We start from the raw sequence: 22,711 nt of genomic DNA, 5'->3' as shown, positions 1-22,711 counted from the left end.
ACTGATCTGCCTACACTGTGAAGCTTTCTATGTGGGAATGACCAGCAACAAACTGTCCATTCACATGAATGGACACAGGCAGACAGTGTTTGTTGGTAATGAGGATCACCCTGTGGCTAAACATGCCTTGGTGCACGGCCAGCACATCTTGGCACAGTGTTACACCGTCCGGGTTATCTGGATACTTCCCAGTAACACCAACCTGTCAGAACTCCGGAGATGGGAACTTGCCCTTCAGTATATCCTCTCTTCTCGTTACCCACCAGGCCTCAGTCTCCGCTAATTTCAAGTTGCCGTCGCTCATACCTCACCTGTCATTCAACAACATCTTTGCCTCTGTACTTCCGCCTCGACTGACATCTCTGCCCAAACTCTTTGCCTTTACAAATGTCTGCTTGTGTCTGTGTATGTGCGGATGGATATGTGTGTGTGTGCGCGAGTGTATACCTGTCCTTTTTCCCCCCTAAGGTAAGTCTTTCCGCTCCCAAGATTGGAATGACTCCTTACCCTCTCCCTTAAAACCCACATCCTTTCGTCTTTCCCTCTCCTTCCCTCTTTCCTGATGAAGCAACCGTTGGTTGCGAACGCTTGAATTTTGTGTGTATGTTGTGATTTGCACTATTCTGCGTCAGTCAATTCTTTGTAGGTGATCAGCTTTTGGCTGTAAGAGGGCATTACTATCAGAGTGGCTTCTTAATACTACGGTCTTATTTACATATATCTACTCTTTCCCATAATATCTTCTGCAAGTTCATTTCAATAGTTTACTAACTGTCTCTAATGACTATCCAGTACAATACAACTATTTTGGGCTAGGCTCTTCAGTAAGCTATGGTGAACATTCTCACCTACATGAAATGAATTGCATGTATGCTGTCATGTTGATTTGTGATGTTGGTCTTCATGAGCTCTGCAGTTTGTGTAGTGTTCTCTGTATTTTATATCTCTTAGGAGTTAGGAAAAATTTATTCACAGCAGAAAGAAATCCATGGTAGCCTTACTTTAGTTGTGCTCTCAAGACAGGATGATAGTAGAATCTTATCATAACTTCCATGACCTACTACTCTTATTACTCTTTATTAATTTGTCTTGCTCCAAGAAATTTGTGCAGTGTAGCTTCAAACTACAAGAGCTTAAAGAGCCCTCTGATACCACGACCCAGTTATGGGTGCTGCACCAGCTGTGCCTGTGCTGTCCAGTAATCACATAGTTCTACTTAATTTTTCCCAGTCCACAGGCACTATACCAGCTCCAACTGTGCTGTATTCAAATCTCTTTAATCTCTGTACTTGCATATATGTTCCTAACATCTGATACTCTTTCCTGCTATGTCCCGTCCTTCACTTGGCCAGCTATTGTTGGTGGATTTACAGCTTTCATCAGCATTGCATCTCGAGGGACATGAAGCGGTTCAGTTGATGGTGCCGTGGCCAGTGTCTCACCTCACATCCTGCAGTATCTTACTGCTTTGCTGTTTTCAGGCAATGTCAAATTATATTGAAGACAGTGTGACCTAACAAATCAATACAATTGCTACTTCTTGTTCTTGTTCTAATTCTTTGGCCCTGTACCATGGTTTGAACTTGTCTTATCAAACTGAATAGTACCAGTTAACTATTTCCCTGAGGGTCATGTTATCCTCAAATTACATTTCCTTGTGTTCCTGTGTTAATCTCAGTAGCTATGACCTTAAATCCTATGTGATTTCTATCCTTCATCGCTGAGGTATATGGTACTCACATAGCTAGTAATTATTCCTAAACATTCACTCTATTCTGTAAAATTCCTGAATTTTTTTAATCTTATGGCTATTGTATCCCATCCTAAAAATTACCGAAATTGGCTGGTACAATGCCCTTTTAGGTATCATACCGAACACACTGCAGCATACAACTTGGTGCATAGTAGTGGTGTTAACTGTTCATCCCTCACCACATACTACAGCTGTATCTTGTCCCGACATGAACGTAAAATTGGGGAAAGATCAAACCCAAAGATCAGAGAAACCCACAAGTGGTTTTAAAGAACAGTCCAAGCTGCCACCTAAAGATGTTAGTGTCATCCATGATGAGTATTTAGCACTCAGTCTTCATTCATCTCTTCCTGCTGCCTTCTCCTATTATGGTAGTTCTTTTCATGAATCAATTTTCTTTTCCATTCACGTCATTTCTGGCACCAAAAGTTATGGGGTGTCGGAATGGCTTGAAGTGGGCGAGATATTCTTCACAAGAGATGAATGTGGGTGCAGCAGAAGAAGGCAGCCTATGGATACAAACAACCTTTTCTTTTTAATTATTTACAATAATTCAGTGTTTTCTGGCCATGGGTGTTGAGCTCTGGGGCCTCGATGAGCGCGACAAACATGCATCCACAGCATCTCCCAGTGCACTTGTCTCTATAGTGCCATCCTTGTCAGGAGTAGTGCATGCCAAGTGCCTCCTGACGCTGCTTTGGGCCCTGTGGACATTCCACATAATCTGGCCACTGCTTCTACTGTATCCTGATGAAGGTGGCCAAGTGTATGGCAGGGCAACCCACTATCCCAAACTCAGCAACAGAGGATGGACAGCTCCGGCTGGCTGTGTAAGACCTATGTTGTGCAGGGATGCAAGGCCTTAGTTAAAACCTGAAAACATGGGAAGGCAGCTGAATTCCAGCAAGTAGACCATTGGTGGCAGCAGACCACAGGGCCGGCAAGAGCCTGGATGGTCAGGCAGCTCTAGAGGGTTTGAGGCTCAGTGACAGTGCTGGCAGCTGCATCGTGGATACGTCATTGTCGTTATGGCAGCATCCGACACAGGCTGGACTTCATGACTTGGCCCAGCTGTCTGGTGATGACTGGCTGGTCACAGGAGGTATAAATGTTGCTGTCAGATAGCTGATTGTGTGGAAGATGTGGCACTGCCAAATTCTTCTGTCATTCAGAAGCTTCTCAAAGGATGGTCAGTGTCTGAGGTTTTGATCATTTCCTTGTGAAAGTAGATCACATTGTAGGAATGGCATGCAGCTTGAGAGTATTGTGTCGGCAGGGGTCATTGACTGCCGTGGTCATTGCCCGGAACATGGTGCTGCAGATACGCACTGTATTTGATTCAGTACAGTTCATTATGTGAACATCACTACATGCAGTGATTTGGTGCTTCAACCAAAAATTTCGATATAAAATGTTCTCAAGTTTCTTTCTGCAAGAACCTTGATCAATGTACAGCCTCACCAGGCTATACCCAAGTAGAACCTTGCAAGGGTACCCAAGTAGGGCAAATTGTTTCTGTAGTAGAGAATGCCATTGGCTCACTGACAGATGCTCCATGAGGACACCCGATACCGTCTTTGTAATCTCTCAAAAAAATTGAATCTGCATTAACAGAACCTTGAAAGATACAAAACTAGGTATAGTGTACAAGGTACTTGTTCCTCTTTATAACTGTGTTTCTCTCCAAGACATATCGTCAGTGCTGACTCACATACTGTCTGTTATTTCTAATGGGTGTTCTTTAAGTAAGTTTATTTGTTTTGCAGTCTTGCAACATCATTTGTGGCCTGTTCAAACAAATTTTGGGCTTGCAGCCGGTCATCATTCAATACCTTGCACGATATTTCAACTGGGCACCTGCCAGTCATCTTCAGGTGAGCCGTTGCAGACTGGCGAAAAGGTCTGCCGTTTTGCAATATATAGCACGCTGTAACTATTCTGCGCAGGTGTTGAAAACTTGATAGATGGACCACACTGCCCGCTGGGAGCGCCCTTCCTGGTGGAATAGCGGAACTCAGTCGCCCTCTGTGTTGCTGTTTGCCGCGGCCATCGGCGCACTCTGTCGTCTTCGATTTGAGCAAATCGTGGAGATGATGGGATTCCATGCACTGTACAGCTGGTAGCTGCTGTCATGGTTCAACAGATTTTCTGCCAGGCGTATTTCTACGAATTGTTTAATAATGGAGTTCCAGAAAGATGTTGCTGTGGACAAAAATCATTTTTTTCTCATACTCCATTGAATGTGCAGTGGAAATACAATTTTGAGCAATAGCTTACTTAGAAAGCTAGTCATGCTATTGTCAAAGAGAGGATTTGCTGTACAAGACGAAGGTTAAATGCTATTTCAGCTGAATTTTACCAGTTACATCTAAAGGTTGAAAGGTATCTTTCTCCTTTGTCATGGGACTGGGTTGATGGAGTGACTTCGGCCAAGTTCGAGTGGATCCACAAGGATGCTAATTGTCGACAGATATCAAAATTTGATCGCCTGTTGCCACAGAAGCCATTGCCAGAAGGGATAATTGTACGACGTTCCATTGCCAATCTCATGGAGAAAAATTTGGACGACGCTACGCTGTCTGTATAGAGCAAGGGACTCAATTTTGCACCTACACCTACAATAATAAGTTTTTTGAGTGGTGTTGAAGAAGCTGTATGACATCCTCCTTTGGATGCTGCAGAAGAAATAAGAAGGGAAACTTGCCGTGCTCTGTTGAAGGCTCCTACTCAACGCAGTAACTTAACCCCTGTAGAAAGGGCTGCATTACGAAATCTGAGAGAGGACCCTGACGTAGTGGTATTGAAAGCTGACAAAGGTAATCCAGCTGTTTTCTTACCTCGTGGTGTGTATAAAATTAAGATGTATGGTCTGCTAAGTGACTCTACCTATAGGAGGATTGATTACGATCCTACAGGACGTGTGCAACGAAAAACTTCAGCACTGTTAAATTCCTCCTCCTTACCGCAATAGACCATCAAGAGGTTAAGACCACATGGTTGTGTACCTCCAAGACTGTACGGCCTTCCAAAGGTTCATAAAGAGGATCTTCCTCTGCATCCAATAGTGAGCAACATTGGAGCTCCTACATATGATTTAGCAAAACATCTCACTTCCTTGCTGAGACCTTTCATGGGCAAGTCACATACGAAACTCAGCTGATTTTACCAATAGACTGGGGGGCTCTTCATCTTAGCAGTGTAGACTTTCTGGTAAGTTTTGATGTGGTCTCACTTTTTACATAAGTTCCTCTTGCTGATTCTTTGACACTGATTGGTAACATGTTTCCTGTTGATTTCACTGCTTTGTTTAGGCATGCTCTTTCCTCAACTTATTTTATGTTTAATCAAGAATATTTTGAACAGACTGACATTGTCATCATGGGTAGCCGCCTGTCTCCCTTGGTGGCCAACCTTTTTGTGAAGGGTTTTGAGGAGAGAGCGCTTGAATCAGCTGTCCTGAAACCAACAGTTTTTTGGAGGTATGTGGATGATACCTTCATAGTGTGGCCTCATGGAGAAGACAAATTAATGGTGTTCCTACAGCACCTCAACTCCATTCATAACAACATCCGGTTCACCATGGAAATAGAGAAAGATTGTTGTTTGCCTTTCTTGGATGTCCTGGTTCGAAGGAAGAGTGATGGTTCTCTAGGGCATTCAGTGTATCGGAAGCCCACTCATACTGATTTGTATGTGCAACCATCGAGTTGCCATCACCTGTCGCAAACCATGAGTGTGCTTAAAACACTTGTTCATAGAGCTCATACTGTCTCAGATCTAGATAGCTTACCTCAAGAACTCACCCATCTAAAGACAGTATTCAGCGAAAATGGGTATTCTACCTGGCAGATTAACAGGGCACTAACAGTTAAAACTAAGAAGCAGGAAGTGGATAAAGAGGAGAACATGCTGGAACAATCTTTAGCTTTTCTTCCTTTCGTTGCCAACACTTTATTAAAAATAGCAAGAATCCTACAAAAATTTTAGCTAAAAGTGGTTTTCCACCCACCATTGAAGATTGCGGACCTTGTGGGATCAGTAAAGGACAATCTGTTACTACGAAAGGCTGGAATTTACAAGATACTATGCCAATGTGGCATGTCTTATATAGGTCAAACCACACGCACCGTGAAAGAACGCTGCACTGAACATCAGTGTTACACCCGCCTTTTGCAGTCAAGCAAGTCCGCTATTGCTGAACATTGTATTTCCACTGGACATTCAATGAAGTATGAGAAAACAATGATTTTGTCCACAGCAACATTTTTCTGAGACTCCATTATTAAAGAATTCGTAGAAATACGCCTAGCGGAAAATCTGTTGAACCATGACAGCAGCTACCAGCTGTACAGTGCACGGAATCCCATCATCTCCACGATTTGCTCAAATCAAAGACGACAGAGTGCGCCGATGGCCGCGTCAAACAGCAACACAGAGGGCGACTGAGTTCCGCTATTCCACCAGGAAGGGTGCTCCCAGCGGGCAGTGTGGTCCATCTATCAAGTTTTCAACACCTGCACAGAATAGTTACAGCTCGCTATATATTGAGGAATGGCAGACGTTTTCACCAATCTGCGACAGTTCACCTGAAGATGACTGGCAGATGCCCAGTTAAAATATTGTGCGAGGTATTGAACGGCGACCGGCTGCAAGCCTGAAATTTGTTTGAACATGTCACAAATAGCTCCAAACCTTCAACAGCACTTTCACAGCATATGGATAAAAAAATCTAATTTGTGATTCTCAGAATCTTTGTGGATAAGGCTTGTATATTTTATATTTTGAAAATAACCCGTTGCAGTTATCACACTTTTTTGTGTTTCAAAAGCACTTCACTGACTAGTTTTGGTAAATGTTTTGATCTGTCTGCAATATTCATTGGTATACCTCAGTAGGAGTAAAATAAATTGCAGTTAGTTTAACTTTTCACAGCATCTGTAATAGAAAAGGAAATATATTTAGACTGAAGTCAGTCTTTGATCTGCCAATACAAGCTCTTGCTACCCTCACTATCAGCAGATGTACTGCAAATATGACTGATCTCAGTACATCCAAAACAGTTGACGTAAAATGCTATTCAGTCAATCCTGTACAGTCTAGAGTATTGCTTGCTAGGTACAGAATGTTAAGATAGTTGTCAAACCTCTAGCTGTTTACTCCATGACCTCATACTCCTTTCATGTCATATCATTTCCAGCTCTGCACACCCTTTCACACTTCCTAATAATTTATGATGTTCCATAATAGGAATGATCATTGTTGCTTGTGAATTTGTTAAAGCTGACTACCTGTGGTAGATTTATCAAAGACGGCATCCTCGTATTTCAATGACAGAGAGATTGTTTACAAGCTGTCAGAAAAAAAACTATAACAAAATTCTTCACTGCTGTTCGTTTTTCCATTCTCGCATATTTTGTCTAATTAGTGCACAAAACCTTGGCTTTGATCATGTCTGTAATTCTGTGTGTTTGAATTTCAACTTTTAGGGAAGGGCAGATGTTGAGTTTTAGTTGAGTACCGCTATTTTGAAGGAGTTGTAATTGCTAAGTTGTAATTGCTATTGATGAGTTTACAGAAACATCACACTGTGATCTTTCTAGCTTTTTGCAGATGTGATGCATTGAAATATCAGTAGGGGGTTATAAAATCAGCCACATGTATGTGTACAATTGTAGATTGATCCAATGAAGGATTTCCAATTTTGCTGCTGTAGTTTTAATTGTAAGTACTGTTTCAGTTCATTGCATAATAAATGTATTTTAAAATTTAACCATGTTATATGGATGTTGTTTGAGGGCTGTGACTGTATTGTAAGATTTTTATAAAATAAATGCTGTTGCAATATATATTATTTCATAAAAATGTACTTTTGATATATGTATTCCAATAATATTATGTTTCTTTTCCTTTTTTTAAAAAAAAGCTACTTTTGTTCCATAGGTGGCACTGTTGGAGCAGGTTCAGGCTGTTGTATGTATGGGTTTCTCAGTGCATACTGTTGAAGGAAAACGTGGTGAGGCAAATGACACTCTCTTAGATATTCGATGTCCAGTTTTCTTTGTTATAGGAGAGAATGCTGCTACATCACGGTGAGTAATGATAAAACTGCCACCTACATCTTATTAAGCTTCTCTTTGTCTGTTTTCTTTGTGTTTGTGTATTTCCTTTTTTATTTTACTTCTGTTAAACAATACTCTGCACCCTACACCCCCTCCCCCCTCCCCCCACCTGCCCTCCACACCTACACACTTTAAAAAGCACACTTCTTGACATTACATATGCCATGTTAGTTCTTGTGAATGATTCCTTATTAGAGTCAGTTCTGATTTAAAATGAAACTGTCTTATCTGTAGATTTCTGGATCTGCAAGCTATGGGGTAGCTTACACATAGGAAGCAGCTGCTTGGGTAGCAGTATACTTGTGGATTGTACATGGTTTTCTTAGGTTAGGCCAGTGAGGGGCTCCCAACCTGTGGGGAGGGAGGGAGAGGGGAGGGGGGGGGCAGCTTGAGAGATTGGGGGGGGGGAGACAGCTTGAGAGATTTATAGCAGGGAGTGCTGGGCTTACAGACAGTTTATAAAAAATCAGGAACAGCATTATTGAAACAAATAATGAAAAATAGATAAAACAGTAAATCGAGTCATTTAGAAAACCTCTTGCAAGAAAAGTACTATAATACATTGTGTTCTTCCCTTACTCCGAAGACTTCCTCTCAAATAGTACGTACAAACTGCATGATATGCCTGGCTACATCAGTTGTAGGATCACTGAATGTCGTAACCTGTATGAGTTGTGGTACTGATACAATGTAATTGCCTGGGACAAAGCAGTTGTGACAAAAACAACAGCCGGCCAGAGTGGCCGAGCGGTTCTAGGTGCTACAGTCTGGAACTGCGCGACCGCAACTGTCGCAGGTTCGAATCCTGCCTTGGACATGGATGTGCGTGATGTCCTTAGGTTAGTTAGGTTTAAGTAGTTCTAAGTTCTAGGAGACTGATGACCTCAGAAGTTAAGTCCCATAGTGCTCAGAGCCTACAAAAACAACAGGTCACTTCACAAATACCATTAATGTGTAACACGGAGGAATGTTTGAAGCGGCTGCCGCAAGATATGATGAAAGTAGGAGATAGTCTGTTGACAGCTTATTTTAAGTACGCAATTATCAAATTGCAGGAGATAACAAGTTTTGTCAAAGGACGTGGACCGTATCTCTGATCTTTCGTCGTCTTGTGTCGGGGTCGAAATCTTCAACTTCGTAACATCAGACAACTGTCTTACAACCTTATAAGTTCCAAAGTAGCGCCTGAGGAGCTTCTCAGAGAGATCAACCGTCTGAACAGGAGTGAAAATCCAGACGAGGTCACCAGGCTGGTAGACAACAGGACGGTGGCTCGTGCTATACCTTCGGCTATTGTTTTCTTGAACCTGCAGTGCGCGGAGTAGAGCTAACTGCCAAGCTTCCTAAGCTCTGGTTAACACCTGGCCGATATAGTCATCGTCCATGTCATCAGGATGTAATGGAAACACAGTGTCCATCATCGTAGTCGCCTCATGCCCATGCACCAGGAAAAATGGTGTAAATCTGTGGTGTCTTGTTTGGCAGTTTTGTAGGCAAACATTGTGAAAGGTAGCACCTCATCCCAGTTGCTCTGCTCAACATTGATGAACATTGATAGCATGTCGGCCAAGGTCTTTTAAGGTGTTCAGTAAGCCCGTTAGTTTGTGGATGGTAGGCAGTCGTCATGTGATGAGTAATGTTGCACCAACGGTTTATCTCTGTCATAAGGTTCGATTGAAAAAACTTTCCCTCGATCTGTAACTAATGACCTTGGGGGCACCATGTTTTAATACAATGTCTTCCACAATGAATTTGCCTACCTCGGATGCGTTGACTGTTTTCAAGGCTTTTGTAATGGCATAGCGTATCAGATAATCAGTGCAAACAATAATCCATCTATTGCCACTAGTAGACATTGGAAATCGTCCAAGGAGGTCAATCCCAACATGCTGGAAAGGCATTTTGGCTGGTGGGATTGGTACGAGTTGGCCAGGTGGTTTCTGAGGAACTGCCTTTCTTCTCTGGCACTCTCAACAGTGCGACACAAAGTGAAGGGCACTCCTAAATAAACCTGGACAGAAAAATCTCTTGTGGGTTCTATCATATGTCTTAATAAATCCTAGATGTCCGGCCTCAGGTGTGTCCTGGAATATCTGTAGAACATCTAAGCGCGGGTATGTTTAGGAATCACTGATAGCCACCTCTTTCCAAACAGATCAAAGTTTCTCTTGCAAACCGACCAAGGTGGCGCAGTGGTTAGCACACTGGACTCACATTTGCAAGGACGACGGTTCAATCCCGTCTCCGGCCATCCTGATTTGGGTTTTCTGTGATTTCCCTAAATCACTCCAGGCAAATGCTGGGATGGTTCCTTTGAAAGGGCATGGCCGATTTCCTTCCACTTCCTTCCCTAATCCGATGAGACTGATGAGCTCACTGTTTGGTCTCTTCCCCACAAACAATCCAATCCAATCTCTTGCAAAGTAATCCATTAACTACCTTAAATTGTCTTTTCACATCCTCTGACCGATTTAAGGCAAGCATAATTTGAGATATCTTGGTGTCCTTCCTTTGCTCAGCAGAGAGATCCTGGAGTGCAGCAAGACAGTCAGCAGTAGCATCTTCATCAAAGTCTTGATGCTCTTGCACAGGGTTTCTTGAGAGACAGTCGGCATCTTGGTGTTTTCTTCCACTTTTGTACACTATGGTAATGTCATACTCTTGAAGACGTAGTGCCCACCTGGCGAGTCGTTCTGTTGGATCCTTAAGACCTGTCAACCAACAAACTGAATGATGGTCTGTAACAACTGTGAATGGCCTTCCATAGAGATACTGTCAAAATATGCATATGGCCCAGATCACAGCAAGACATTCTCTTTCTATAATTGAGTAGTTTCTCTTGGCTTTTGTAAGTGTCCTAGAAGCATAGGCTATAACCTTCTCTTTTCCATCCAAAACTTGCCCCAGAACAGCACCGATCCCGTACCCGCTGGCATCTGTGTGTAGTTCTGTAGTTCTTGTGTGGATTCTATCGTATATCTTAATAAATCCTAGATGTCCGGCTTTAGGTGTGTCCTGGAATTTCTGTAGAACATGTAAGCGCAGGTATGTTTAGAAATCACTGATAGCCACCTCTTTTCAAACAGATCAAAGTTTCTCTTGCAAACCGAGTGAGGTGGCGCAGTGGTTAGCACACTGGACTCGCATTCAGGAGGATGACAGTTCAATCCCGCGTCCGGCCATCCTGATTTGGGTTTTCCGTGATTTCCCTAAATCGCTCCAGGTAAATGGCTGGATGGTTCCTTTGAAAGGGCATGACCGATTTCCTTCATACAGACCAAGTACAGGGTCAGTCGTCAGAGCTTTTTGCAGCACATCGAAAGAATCTTATTTAACACCACCCCAGATAAATTTAGCATCAGCTTTTAACAACTCTTGGAGTGGCCTGGCTTTGACACAAAAGTCTTTTATAAAACAACGGTAATAAGAACGTAATCCGAGGAAGCTTCTCACGTCTCTAATACTTTTAGGAATAGGAAATTCCATTATAGATCTCACCTTTTCTAGGTCTGGCCGCACAACTTCATTTGACACAAGGTTTCCAAGTATTTTGGACTTCTTTTGCTTCAAAAAGACACTTTCTTGGATTAAATTTCAGTCCGCCTTGTTGGAAATACTTAAGAGCAGCTCTTAGTCTTTTTATATGTTCATCAAATGTCTCTGGAACACTATAATGTTATCTAAATAACAAAGACACATCGTCCACTTCAGGTGCCTTAGAAGATTATCCACGTTCAAAAGTTGCTGGTGCATTACACAAACCAAACAGAATTACCTTAAACTCATACAGGCCCTCAGGGGTGATGAATGCAGTTTTCTCACGATCAGCTTCATCTACTTCGATTTGCCAGTATCCCGAGTACATGTCCATGGTTGAGAAAAACTTAGCACCTTTCAGACAATCCATAGTATCATCAATTCGTAGAAGAGGGTAAACGTCCTTTTTAGTTACCTTATTAAGCTTCCTGTAATCAACACAAAAGTGCCAACTGCCATCCTCCTTCCTGATGATGACCACTGGCGATAACCATGGGCTCTGCAAAGGCTGAATGATTACAGTCTTCATCATTTTCTATACCTCGTTGTGAATTATTCGATGTTCCATTGCTGACACGTGGTATGTTCTCCGGCTTATTGGTTGATGGTCTCCAGTGCTAATCTGGTGCTTCACCATTGATTTGTCTAATTTGCTCTTCACCTGTGGATTGAAGCATTCAGAGAACTCTTGAAGAATGGCAAGTAGCTTCTTCTGTTGTTCCTTAGTGAGATCTGGTGATAGTTGAGCTAGATGATTTTGTCTCATAGTGGTGGTGCTAATTTCACCCACAGACTTGGCATGGGATGACCAAGTTATTCCTCAGTGGTATGCTTCTCTTACATTCCACTTCAAGATCCATGGGTTGACGCATGGCGTGACACGTGACAGTTACCTTTCTAGCGCTGACTGCAGGAATGACCACTTCATCCAGCACACAGTCTCCACACATTCGGATGTGCGTCTTCCCATCCACAGTATCTCATCTCGTCTAGCTTGATCTTCGAGCAACCACAATCTATAATTGCCTGAGAAGCTTTCAAAAAGTCCCATCTGAGAATTATGTCATGACTACACTGTTGTAAGACTATGAATTCTAAGGGCTGTGTATGGCCACTTACATCCACACGAATGGTACATCTTCCTGTAGGTTTTACATATTTCCCATTAGTTCAGCAGAGATGTTTCTTTGTCGGTGAATATGGTTTTCTGCAACTGGCAATGGTACTTCTCTGAAATGACTGAATATGATGCTCCAGAGTCCATGAGAGCTTGGGCTGGTCGACCATCCATGAGGATATCGACATAGTTTCCTACCTTTTGTAGTGATAGAAGGCGGAGGATTTTTCTCTTTGGCAGCCTCCCCTCCAAGGAAGGTCACATCCTGTAGTTTTCCAGGTTGCAGCCGCTAGGTGATCGGATGAAGCTTCTAAATGGCGATGGAGACCTTGATTGGCATGTTGGGGAACATCCTCTCCAGTGGCTAGCTAGTGGCGATGGTGACCTACGTCGTCCTGCACCCACATCTTTTTGTTCATCTTTGCCGTCCCGGAGTTGGCATCAGCTAAGATCGCTCTGCTGTCTTCTGGCGCGGGTGTCATCAAATATCCGCCACCTTTCTCAACAATAGCGCACCACATATCCCGGTTGTCTGCAGTGGGAACATACTGGTTGGTTATCCTGCGTCCCCCAGATGTCAGTCTTCCTTGGTGCCCAAACATATTCTTCATGCGGCATTGTAGGAATGTGACTTCGCCTGAGTTTCGACTTTTTCACCGTTTTAAAAGGAAATGAAGGATGAGAGATTGGGTTCAATGTCTGTTCCACTTCCTCCCATATGACCTCTTGAAATGTCTCGGTTTTTTGCTTGCCGTGCAACCCAAGTGCCTTCTGAACTTCCTCTCTCACTATCTGATGAACACTTGTGAAATCAGTTCCTTCATCCATCACAGACATCGATATGAGATTTTGAAGCCGTTCAAACTTCTTGCATGTAATTCTTGTTTGATGCATTGTCTCAATATACTGGCACCATTTTATGAAGTTGTCTGCTGTTGAAACCTCCTTCAGGAGTAGTACTTGATACATGTCCTCAGCAACACCCTTCATGAGATGTGCAACCTTATCTTCATCCTTCATTTTAGGTTTCACTTTTTTACATAGCTCCAAGACTTCTTAATATAGGATGCTGTAGTTTCTCCTGGGCGCTGTGCCCTGCACTTTAATTTATCTTCTGTCTTGCACTTCTGTCATTGTGTGTTGCCGAAATGCTTGCGCAGTTCCACCTGGAATACTTCCCAGTTTGTGAACTTCTCCTCGTTGTTCTCATACCAATGCTTGGCAGTACCCTCCAAGTAGAAAAATATGTTAGCCAAACACACGGTGTCATCCCATTTGTTAAATTTGGCTATACGATCATATACCTTCAGCCGCTTGTTTGGATCTTGGCCATCATCACCAGAGAACCCAGAAGGATGTCTCATGTGATGACACACAGTTGCTGTCATTGTAATGTCCACTACTTCTTCTGTCTCTAATAGGTTGCAATCTGTTGAATATGTCTTGAACTCTGGTTTCTCACCACGTAAACGGCGGCTCTGTCATGGCATGATAGGAGCCACTGTGTCGTCGATAATGTACACTATCACAAGTTCCAGTACCCAGTGTCTCCACCAGAAGAATGTTACATAGAAGAAGGTGTAATTAGATGAATGACGAACACTGACTTCACGTAACGAAGGTTTATTCAGCACTTGCACATAGAAGAGTGCGGAGCGAACTGCCTCCAGCCAGAACACATACAGTACATACGTAGCTACAGAACATTCCAGTACAATGATCCTTGACATTTTTGGATACTTCTAGAATGTACTCGAACCAAATATAGAAATTTAATTGTACAGTCCAGGTGAGTTTTGAACCTGCATGCAATAGGTTAGTATCATAACCACTACACCACGGAGCTACTCAGCTTCTTCTGTGACGATATTCTGTGGAGCTTATTTAATATAAGCTGCTCTCTGTATGTATAATTACTGTATATTTGATCCTGAGTTGCATCTTGTGCAGAAAGATCCAGTAGTGATTGGTTAGTGCTACATACAAAACAAGTGTGTGTGTGTGTGTGTGTGTGTGTGTGTGTGTGTGTGTGTGTGTGTGTGTTTTGTGGCAGTTGGGAAACAGCGAACGCTTTGGTTGTGACGGTGAGTGCTCTCATTGTAGGAGACCAGCTACAATGCGTGAAGTGTCAACTATCAAGTATATTTATTGGGCTATAGTGATTGCGGTGTTGCCGATGTAACACCTGTAATGGAAAATCGTGTTTATTGAATGTTGGCCCTCTGTAGAATTTTCTCTCCAAGGTGATTTTATAAATATGTCTTCATTAATACCAGAAATACTTTATCCCAAAACATTTTCTCATGCATCAAATTTATTGTTAAATGAGAATTAGTTATATTTTAAAATTATTTCCAGCAGCTTGATAAATTCCATGGTTTCACTTATTGATAGTGGTTTATGTTTGAGGATGTTAGTTGGAAGTACTTCATCCACTGGCACTTTTTTGTGTAGATTCTTGTATAGATTCTTGATACTTAGGAATATGAACTGTGATTTGCCAGTTAGGGATGACTCCTTAATTGGAATAATTACAACCATACTGCTACAAACTAAATAGTTATCTCCGAAGGTACCGTTTTCCGTCAATATTGGATTGATCAGTCTGGATAATTTATAGGCTAAACTATCCCTCAAGTTATCTGTGCACCTGTTTGGATTTCACCTCCATGAATTTTCAGTTGGGCATGCGTCATGGTGACAATGTACTTTAATGAATCCGTCAGCACCACATGCAAGTTAATCTTTTAGCATTTTCCTATTATATTTTTATTACAGTTTGATTGTTGGTGTTTTATTGCTTGTTTAATGCTGTTTATTTGGCTATTACTGGATAATATTAATGTGTAGATGTCAATTATCCTGATTGTCACGTTGTGGGTACAGAGAAACAGATTATAGATACATCTCCTGTCTCAGTTAGGTAGTCTCTCTCTCTCTCTCTCTCTCTCTCTCTCTCTCTCTCTCTCTCTCTCTCTCTCTCTCTCCTCTCCACTATTTATCATGAGTTTGGCTTACCTTTAATTTCCTTGTCACACATCAAATAACAATAATGTTTCAATCTGACAGATGTATTCTCTCCTTTCTGTTTTGTTTTACTTATTTCAACATCAGCCATAATCCAAAAATTGCTAATTCACTGTTAGTTAAGCAGGTTATCCTCATTAGTCTCAAATATTGACAGGAATTAGTATTTTGAAAGGTAAAAATGCTATCTAAAATGCCTTATTATAAAATCAATAGAATTGGGACGAACACTGTGTAGACATTAGTATTGTCATTAGCATGATTTTCAAGCACTGGTGCCTGGCTACTGTTTCCATTCCCAAAATTTTCAGTCATTAAATCCTCCATCCATGTTCACTTCTGGCATTTCAAGTCTATACATCGTCTTCTTCTTCTTCGGTTATCAACCCACAGGTTGGTTGGCAGCAGCACGCCATTCCGTTCTTTTGTCAACTTTCTTCTTCATATCTGCATAGGTCTGGCACCCGATGTCATTTATTACTTGTTGAATGTAGCTTAATCTAGGTCGTCCTCGGCGAGTTCTTCCTTCAATGATTCCTTCTAATATTCTCTTAATGAAATTGTTATGCCGTAAAATGTGACCTATGAAGGTTATTCTTCTTTTCTGTATATTTCGCCAAAGAGATCTGTTTTCTTTCACTCTTCTGAGGACATCTTCGTTTGTAGCCTTGTCTCGCCAGCTGATTTTTTCCATTCTCCGGTAGCACCACATTTCGAATGCCTCTAATCTTCTCTTTTCTTCTTTTCCACTAGTCCAAGTTTCACATCCGTAAAGGGCTGTACTCCACACATAGGTTTTCATGACTCTCTTTCTTACGTCTAAACTAACATTTCTACTCGTCAGTAAGTTTCTTTTCCCATTGAATGCTATTTTGGCAAGTTGTATTCTGTTTTTAATGTCACTTTTGCTCCTTCCATCTGCTGTTATTTTGCTACCTAAGTAGTTAAATTCTGTAACCTGCCCTAGTTTCTCTCCCTTTATTGTTATTCGTATGGGTTCATTGTAGTTCAGGGCGCCACTCACCATCACTTTAGTCTTTTTCTTATTTATTTTCATTCCATACTGTTCTTTTAAGGTGTTTTCCATTTCATTGAGTGCGGCTTCTAAATCTTCTTTCCTTTCTGTAATTATGGCGATATCATCTGCATATCGCAACATATCTATTTTCATTCCGTTAAGTTTTATTCCTACTTCAATATTCTCTCTTATTTTGTCTATTGCTTCTTGGATATATGCGTTGAAAATTACTGGAGATAGTGGGCATCCCTGTCTCACTCCTTTCCTTATTCTTGCTGTTTCTTCTTTGTTTTCCTTCTTAACTAAGGCTGTTTCATTTTGGTATATTTTAAAGATTATCCTTCTATCATTATATTTCAGACCAGCCTTCTTCAGAATTCTAAACATTTCTGGCCATACAACATTGTCAAATGCCTTTTCGAGGTCTACGAAGGCTATAAATACTTGTTTGTTTTTGGAAATTTGTTTCTCAATTATTAGTCTTAAAGATAAGATTGCTTCCCTCGTCCCTACACCGCTTCTAAAACCGAATTGGTCTTCACTTAGAGTGCTATTCAATTGGTTTTCAACTCTTTTCAAAATTATTCTTATTAGAATTTTTGATGCGTGTGAAAGAAGACTGAGTGTTCGATGGTTTTCACAGTCCATAGTAGATGCTTTCTTAGGTATGGGGAATATGATGCATTTCTGATAATCTTCAGGAACTTCACCTGTTTTGTATATTTTCTGTATGAGTTGCAGTAATGTAGCTTTCATTTTGTCTCCTGATTTCTTCATTAGTTCAGAAGGTATATCATCAACACCTGCCGCTTCGTACCAGCTGTTAATGACTAAAAGCAGAATGTTAACATTTTTGAGTTGTGTATGCACCTCACATGTAATCTTAGCTCTTTGTATTATATCAGTGCTTGTAGTTTGTATGACACTAGAAAAGAAACTGACCCACATTTTATCTACATTGACATAAAAATGTCCGAAAAACTGAATAGCAACAAGGATGTGTCACAAATAAGTTAGTATTGTCTTTGTTTCTTTTGCAAAAGTACTCTTAAGCTTCAGTTATTATACCCTTTTAATCTTCTCCTGTTTGGGCCGTGTCTGCAAAATGTAATGGAGAAGCTGTGGTTCTACCTTGATGCAAGACAATTTGTGTTTTCAATCGACCCACAGATCCTTGACATTTTGTGTATTGTGCACTACCTAGTGATGATCAGTTATGTTTATTTTGCCTTTGACCATGCAGCAGCATCATATAGTAGTTGTTCTCTCCTCCTCACCCCCTACTGTTGAGCAAAGTAACACCACACAGCCATTCAAATTTATGTTGTTTGTGATCCTCAGAATTGCTTAAGGCAAATGGAGGGTCAGTTCCTTTGAAAAGGCATAGCTAATTTCCACCCCTATCCTTCCCCAATCTTAGCTTGGACTACATCACTAATCCTTTCTCCTCCCCTTGTCCCTGCCCCCCCCCCCCCCCCCCCCACACACACACACACAAACAACTGACCTGATAATGGTTTTGCTGTCAGTGTAGGTGCTTTAATGACAATGTGCAAAGAACATTTAACACATTATGTTTCATTATAAAACCATCCTCAGGCTGAATTGCACTGTATCTTATAAACAGAAAATTTGTTAAATTATTACTACTCTGAAAGCAAATGTGGTATAAATACTAGAATAAATAACTTTTCTATTGCAACCAGTAATGGAGCACTAAGTCATAAATGTAATTAGGGGAATGGGGCTGGAAATTAAAGTACAAAGATAAATCACAGTTTTTCCCCAAACGTTTGGAATTTATAATTAAGACATTATGCTTTTGTTTTCAACTGAAGGTTGACCAAGAAATACACAGTTCACATCATTTTCCACTCAATGCAAGTTAAAAACTAAAGATACTAAAATCTCTTTAAGATTACTCAGTTGGTTTGCGGCTTCAAATGGCCATTGGAGAAGGCTCAGTGCTTGTATTAATCTACTTGACATGTATGAGTTGTATGGCTTTGTTTGATATATGCTTTGTTTCAGATGTGAAGACATAGAAGAAATAAGAGAGAAAATGAGAGTGGAAACAGGATTGGTGGTGGTTGGAGCTGCTGATGACCAGCTCAGGATGTCAAAGTTAACCAAATTTAGAGCAGGTGTAACACAGACAATGGTGGACTATTGCATAATGGTTGGTTGTTACTAAAAATATTTGAGTAATTAGAAAAGTAATGTTAAATTAATGCAGTTACTGATTTTGTGCCACATTATAAGAACAAACATTGATATGAAGCAGAATGATCTATCTGTGCTGTAAACATTGTCATGTATTTGAATATAATAGAGGGAAACATCCCACGTGGGAAAAATATATATTTATATTTATATAAATATTTATTAAATATTTATTAATATTAAATTAATTATTAAATATTAAATATTTATTAATATTAAATATTTATTAATATTTATATAAATATATATTTATCATGTATTTGGTTACTTTTGGAAAAGCCTGTGCATTTTCTTACCCTGTATCAAAATTCCAGAGACCCATCTGCTATAGCAGGTTTGAAATCATTGAATCGGTGACAGCTTCATGAATCAGAACCTTAAAATTAGAGATATACTCACTCTTGCAGTTTTATAAATTTACCTGTTTGCCCTCTTGTTCAGATCTTCCATAACAATAATCAATCAGCCAGACTGTTAAATATGCTCATTTCACCCTCTGCATTTGAAACTGATGCAATGGTTCTTAAAAGACACAGTGTTCATTGGACCTGCCTTACCTACTTATTTATCTTTCAGGTAAAAAGAAGGAAAGTTTCCTGGTCCTCAGAAAGCATGACACACTAAACCCTACACTCGGAAAGATTTTTTATTTTGTTACAAATTTTTAAGTCTTAAAAGAAGGGACCGGAAAATGTAGCATCTATTTTTGGCAAAATTTGAGGTTTTTTTTTTTTTTTCAAACTGATTGTTAAAAAAAGTGCTGATTGGTAAATTTTTGTGCTTGCTTTTGTTCTGAAATGGCTTTTTTCTCCATTTGGCAGTACTTATGCTTTCAAGAATGATTGTTATGTAGAAAAGCAGCAGCATTTTCCTTGTCAGTGAACTGAATGTGTCGCCGAATGAAGGTGTTTCTGGATATTACTTGTCTTCTTTGCTCAGTTAGATAATTACAAAATCTGCAGATTATTAATTTCAACCTTTTGTGGACATTCATATCTGTGCAACACATGCTTGACAACACTGAAGATTTGAGCTGATAAGTTATTTAGAGTGGAAGTAGAACCAAATATATGGTAACTACATTTTTACTTTAGGGGAAGGATTTCAGCACACTTGAAGAAAGCCACAGATTGTGTTTTCCAGTCATTATAGCACAGAGTGCTGGCACTATAGGCTATAGTGGCAGATGCCTGTGAGTGTAAACAACCCAGAATTTTGGCCGCCAGATTAGAGAGGAGTGTTCCAGGGAAACAAGTCCCACATTCCTTTAGCAGGGCACCGGCCTGAAGCAACTGATACATTGTTACAGACATCGCCAATCTCTTCTGGTGTTGTAAGGGTGGTAATCAAAAATTGTGATGGACCAGGATTCTTTGCTTCACTTACTTCGAAATGAGAAAAGAAAGCAACAAGCAATGCACAACACAGAAAATTCAGGGACGCTTTCTGTGCAATTGCTTGTTGAGGGTAACAGAGTATTGTTAACTGAAAAATCAACTCAACACGCGGCAACAGAACACACATGTAAAATGAGGTTATAATTAGGCAAGCTTTCTGAGCCAGTGGTTTCTTCTTCAGGCAGAAGGGTCAAAGGGGAAGGAAGAAGGGTGAAGGAAAAGAACTGAAGAGATCTAAGAAAACGGGTAGATTTCGGGAAAGTAAGCCAGTACCACGGTTCAGGCAAGACATTACATGGGATGAGAAGGAAAGATCTTTCCTCCCCGGAGCTGCAGTTTGGCTGACTTTTCCGAAATCTTCCCCAATTCCTAGAGTTCTCCAGTTCTTTTCCTTTACCCCTCTTCCTTCCCCTTCAACCCTTCTGTCTGAGAAGCTTGCCTAATTATAACCTCCTGTGAGGTTCTGCCACTGCTTGATCAGTAGACTATTTATTTATCAATCCAATTAAATTATTTGTCAAAAACTGATTGTATTCATTGTTATAGAATACACAGCTCAAGCCCGAACTCTACTGGTACTCGATGTGACCATAGTTCAAAACTTCCGCCACCAAATTTGCCACATTAAAAGTGTCCGCATTATTCTATCGTTTGGGTTTTAGCTAATAAACAAACATATGCATTTATTAGTTGTAAAATGCTGTGCCACTCAGCTGAGTACTACTATGTTGCATTACGTGGCGTGTATCTTAAACAGACCATTCAACCATCCCCAATAGGCATGGCCCCAGATTATTGTGCACATATACAAAGATGATGTAACTTACCAAACAAAAGCGCTAGCATGTTGATAGATACACAAACAAACACAAACGTACACACAAAATTCAAGCTTTCGCAACCCACGGTTGCTTCATCAGGAAAGAGGGAAGGAGAGGGAAAGACAAAAGGATGTGGGTTTTAAGGGAGAGGGTAAGGAGTCATTCCGATCCCAGGAGCGGAAATACTTACCTTAGGAAGAAAAAAGGACCGGTATACACTCGCGCGCGCGCGCGCACACACACACACACACACACACACACACACACACACACACACACACACACAGACACAAGCAGACATTTGTAAAGGCAAAGAGTTTGGGCAGAGATGTCAGTTGAGGCGGAAGTACAGAGGCAAAGATGTTGTTGAATGACAGGTGAGGTATGAGTGGCGGCAACTTGAGATTAGCGGAGACTGAGGCCTGGTGGGTAACGAGAAGAGAGGATATACTGAAGGGCAAGTTCCCATCTCCGGAGTTCTGACAGGTTGGTGTTAGTGGGAAGTATCCAGATAACCCGGACGGTGTAACACTGTGCCAAGATGTGCTGGCTGTGCATCAAGGCATGTTTAGCCACAGGGTGATCCTCATTACCAACAAACACTGTCTGCCTGTGTCCATTCCTGCGAATGGACAGTTTGTTGCTGGTCATTCCCACATAGAAAGCTTCACAGTGTAGGCAGGTCAGTTGGTAAATCACGTGGGTGCTTTCACACGTGGCTCTGCCTTTGATCGTGTACACCTTCCGGGTTACAGGACTGGAGTAGGTGGTGGTGGGAGGGTGCATGGGACAGGTTTTACACCGGGGGCGGTTACAAAGGTAGGAGCCAGAGGGTAGGGAAGGTGGTTTGGGGATTTCATAGGGATGAACCAAGAGGTTACGAAGTTAGGTGGATGGCGGAAAGACACTCTTGGTGGAGTGGGGAGTATTTCATGAAGGATGGATCTCATTTCAGGGCAGGATTTGAGGAAGCCGTATCTGTGCTGGAGAGCCACATTCAGAGTCTGATCCGGTCCCGGAAAGTATCCTGTCACAAGTGGGGCACTTTTGGGGTTCTTCTGTGGGAGGTTCTGGGTTTGAGGAGATGAGGAAGTGGCTCTGGTAATTTGCTTCTGTACCAGGTCAGGAGGGTAGTTGTGGGATGCAAAAGCTGTTTTCAGGTTGTTGGTGTAATGGTTCAGGGATTCCGGACTGGAGCAGATTTGTTTGCCACGAAGACCTAGGCTGTAGGGAAGGGACCGTTTGATGTGGAATGGGTGGCAGCTGTCATAATGGAGGTACTGTTGTACTCCACCAACAAGCAACAGTGTTTTGAGATAATGTGTGTTAAAGTTTCACTTTGTTGCCATTGTTTGATTTCACATATTTAAGAAACAAATTGTGTGTGTTTATATTACCCTGAAAAAGTCCTTTTTCTTTAAGTTAACATTACACATTAAGTGGCTAACGCCTTTTGGTATATAGCACATCATAGTGTAAACATCCTCCCCCCCTGCCCCCCCCTCCCCCATGAACCATGGACCTTGCCGTTGGTGGGGAGGATTGCGTGCCTCAACAATACAGATAGCCGTACTGTAGGTGTAACCGCAACGGAGGAGTATCTGTTGAGAGGCCAGACAAATGTGTGGTTCCTGAAGAGGGGCAACAGTCTGGATGATTGACTGACCTGGCCTTGTAACACTAACCAAAACGGCCTTGC

At 41.4% G+C, this 22,711-nt stretch overlaps 1 protein-coding gene across 1 annotated transcript in view; it reads left to right on the top strand.

Moving 5' to 3' along the window:
* The window catches only part of LOC124596148 (KAT8 regulatory NSL complex subunit 3), a 159,988-nt gene that overhangs the window by 90,372 nt on the left and 46,905 nt on the right, over positions 1-22,711 (top strand). Inside the window, exons 9-10 of the mRNA XM_047135171.1 lie at positions 7,694-7,842; positions 18,603-18,750. Coding sequence (XP_046991127.1) covers positions 7,694-7,842; positions 18,603-18,750 — 297 coding nt within the window. The remainder of the gene's footprint in view (positions 1-7,693; positions 7,843-18,602; positions 18,751-22,711) is intronic.

The sequence above is a fragment of the Schistocerca americana genome, chromosome 1, assembly GCF_021461395.2.
Source record: "Schistocerca americana isolate TAMUIC-IGC-003095 chromosome 1, iqSchAmer2.1, whole genome shotgun sequence".
Lineage (NCBI taxonomy): Eukaryota > Metazoa > Arthropoda > Insecta > Orthoptera > Acrididae > Schistocerca > Schistocerca americana.
The sequence above is the reverse complement of the archived record's forward strand: the minus strand, read 5'-3'. Positions and strand labels throughout refer to the sequence as shown.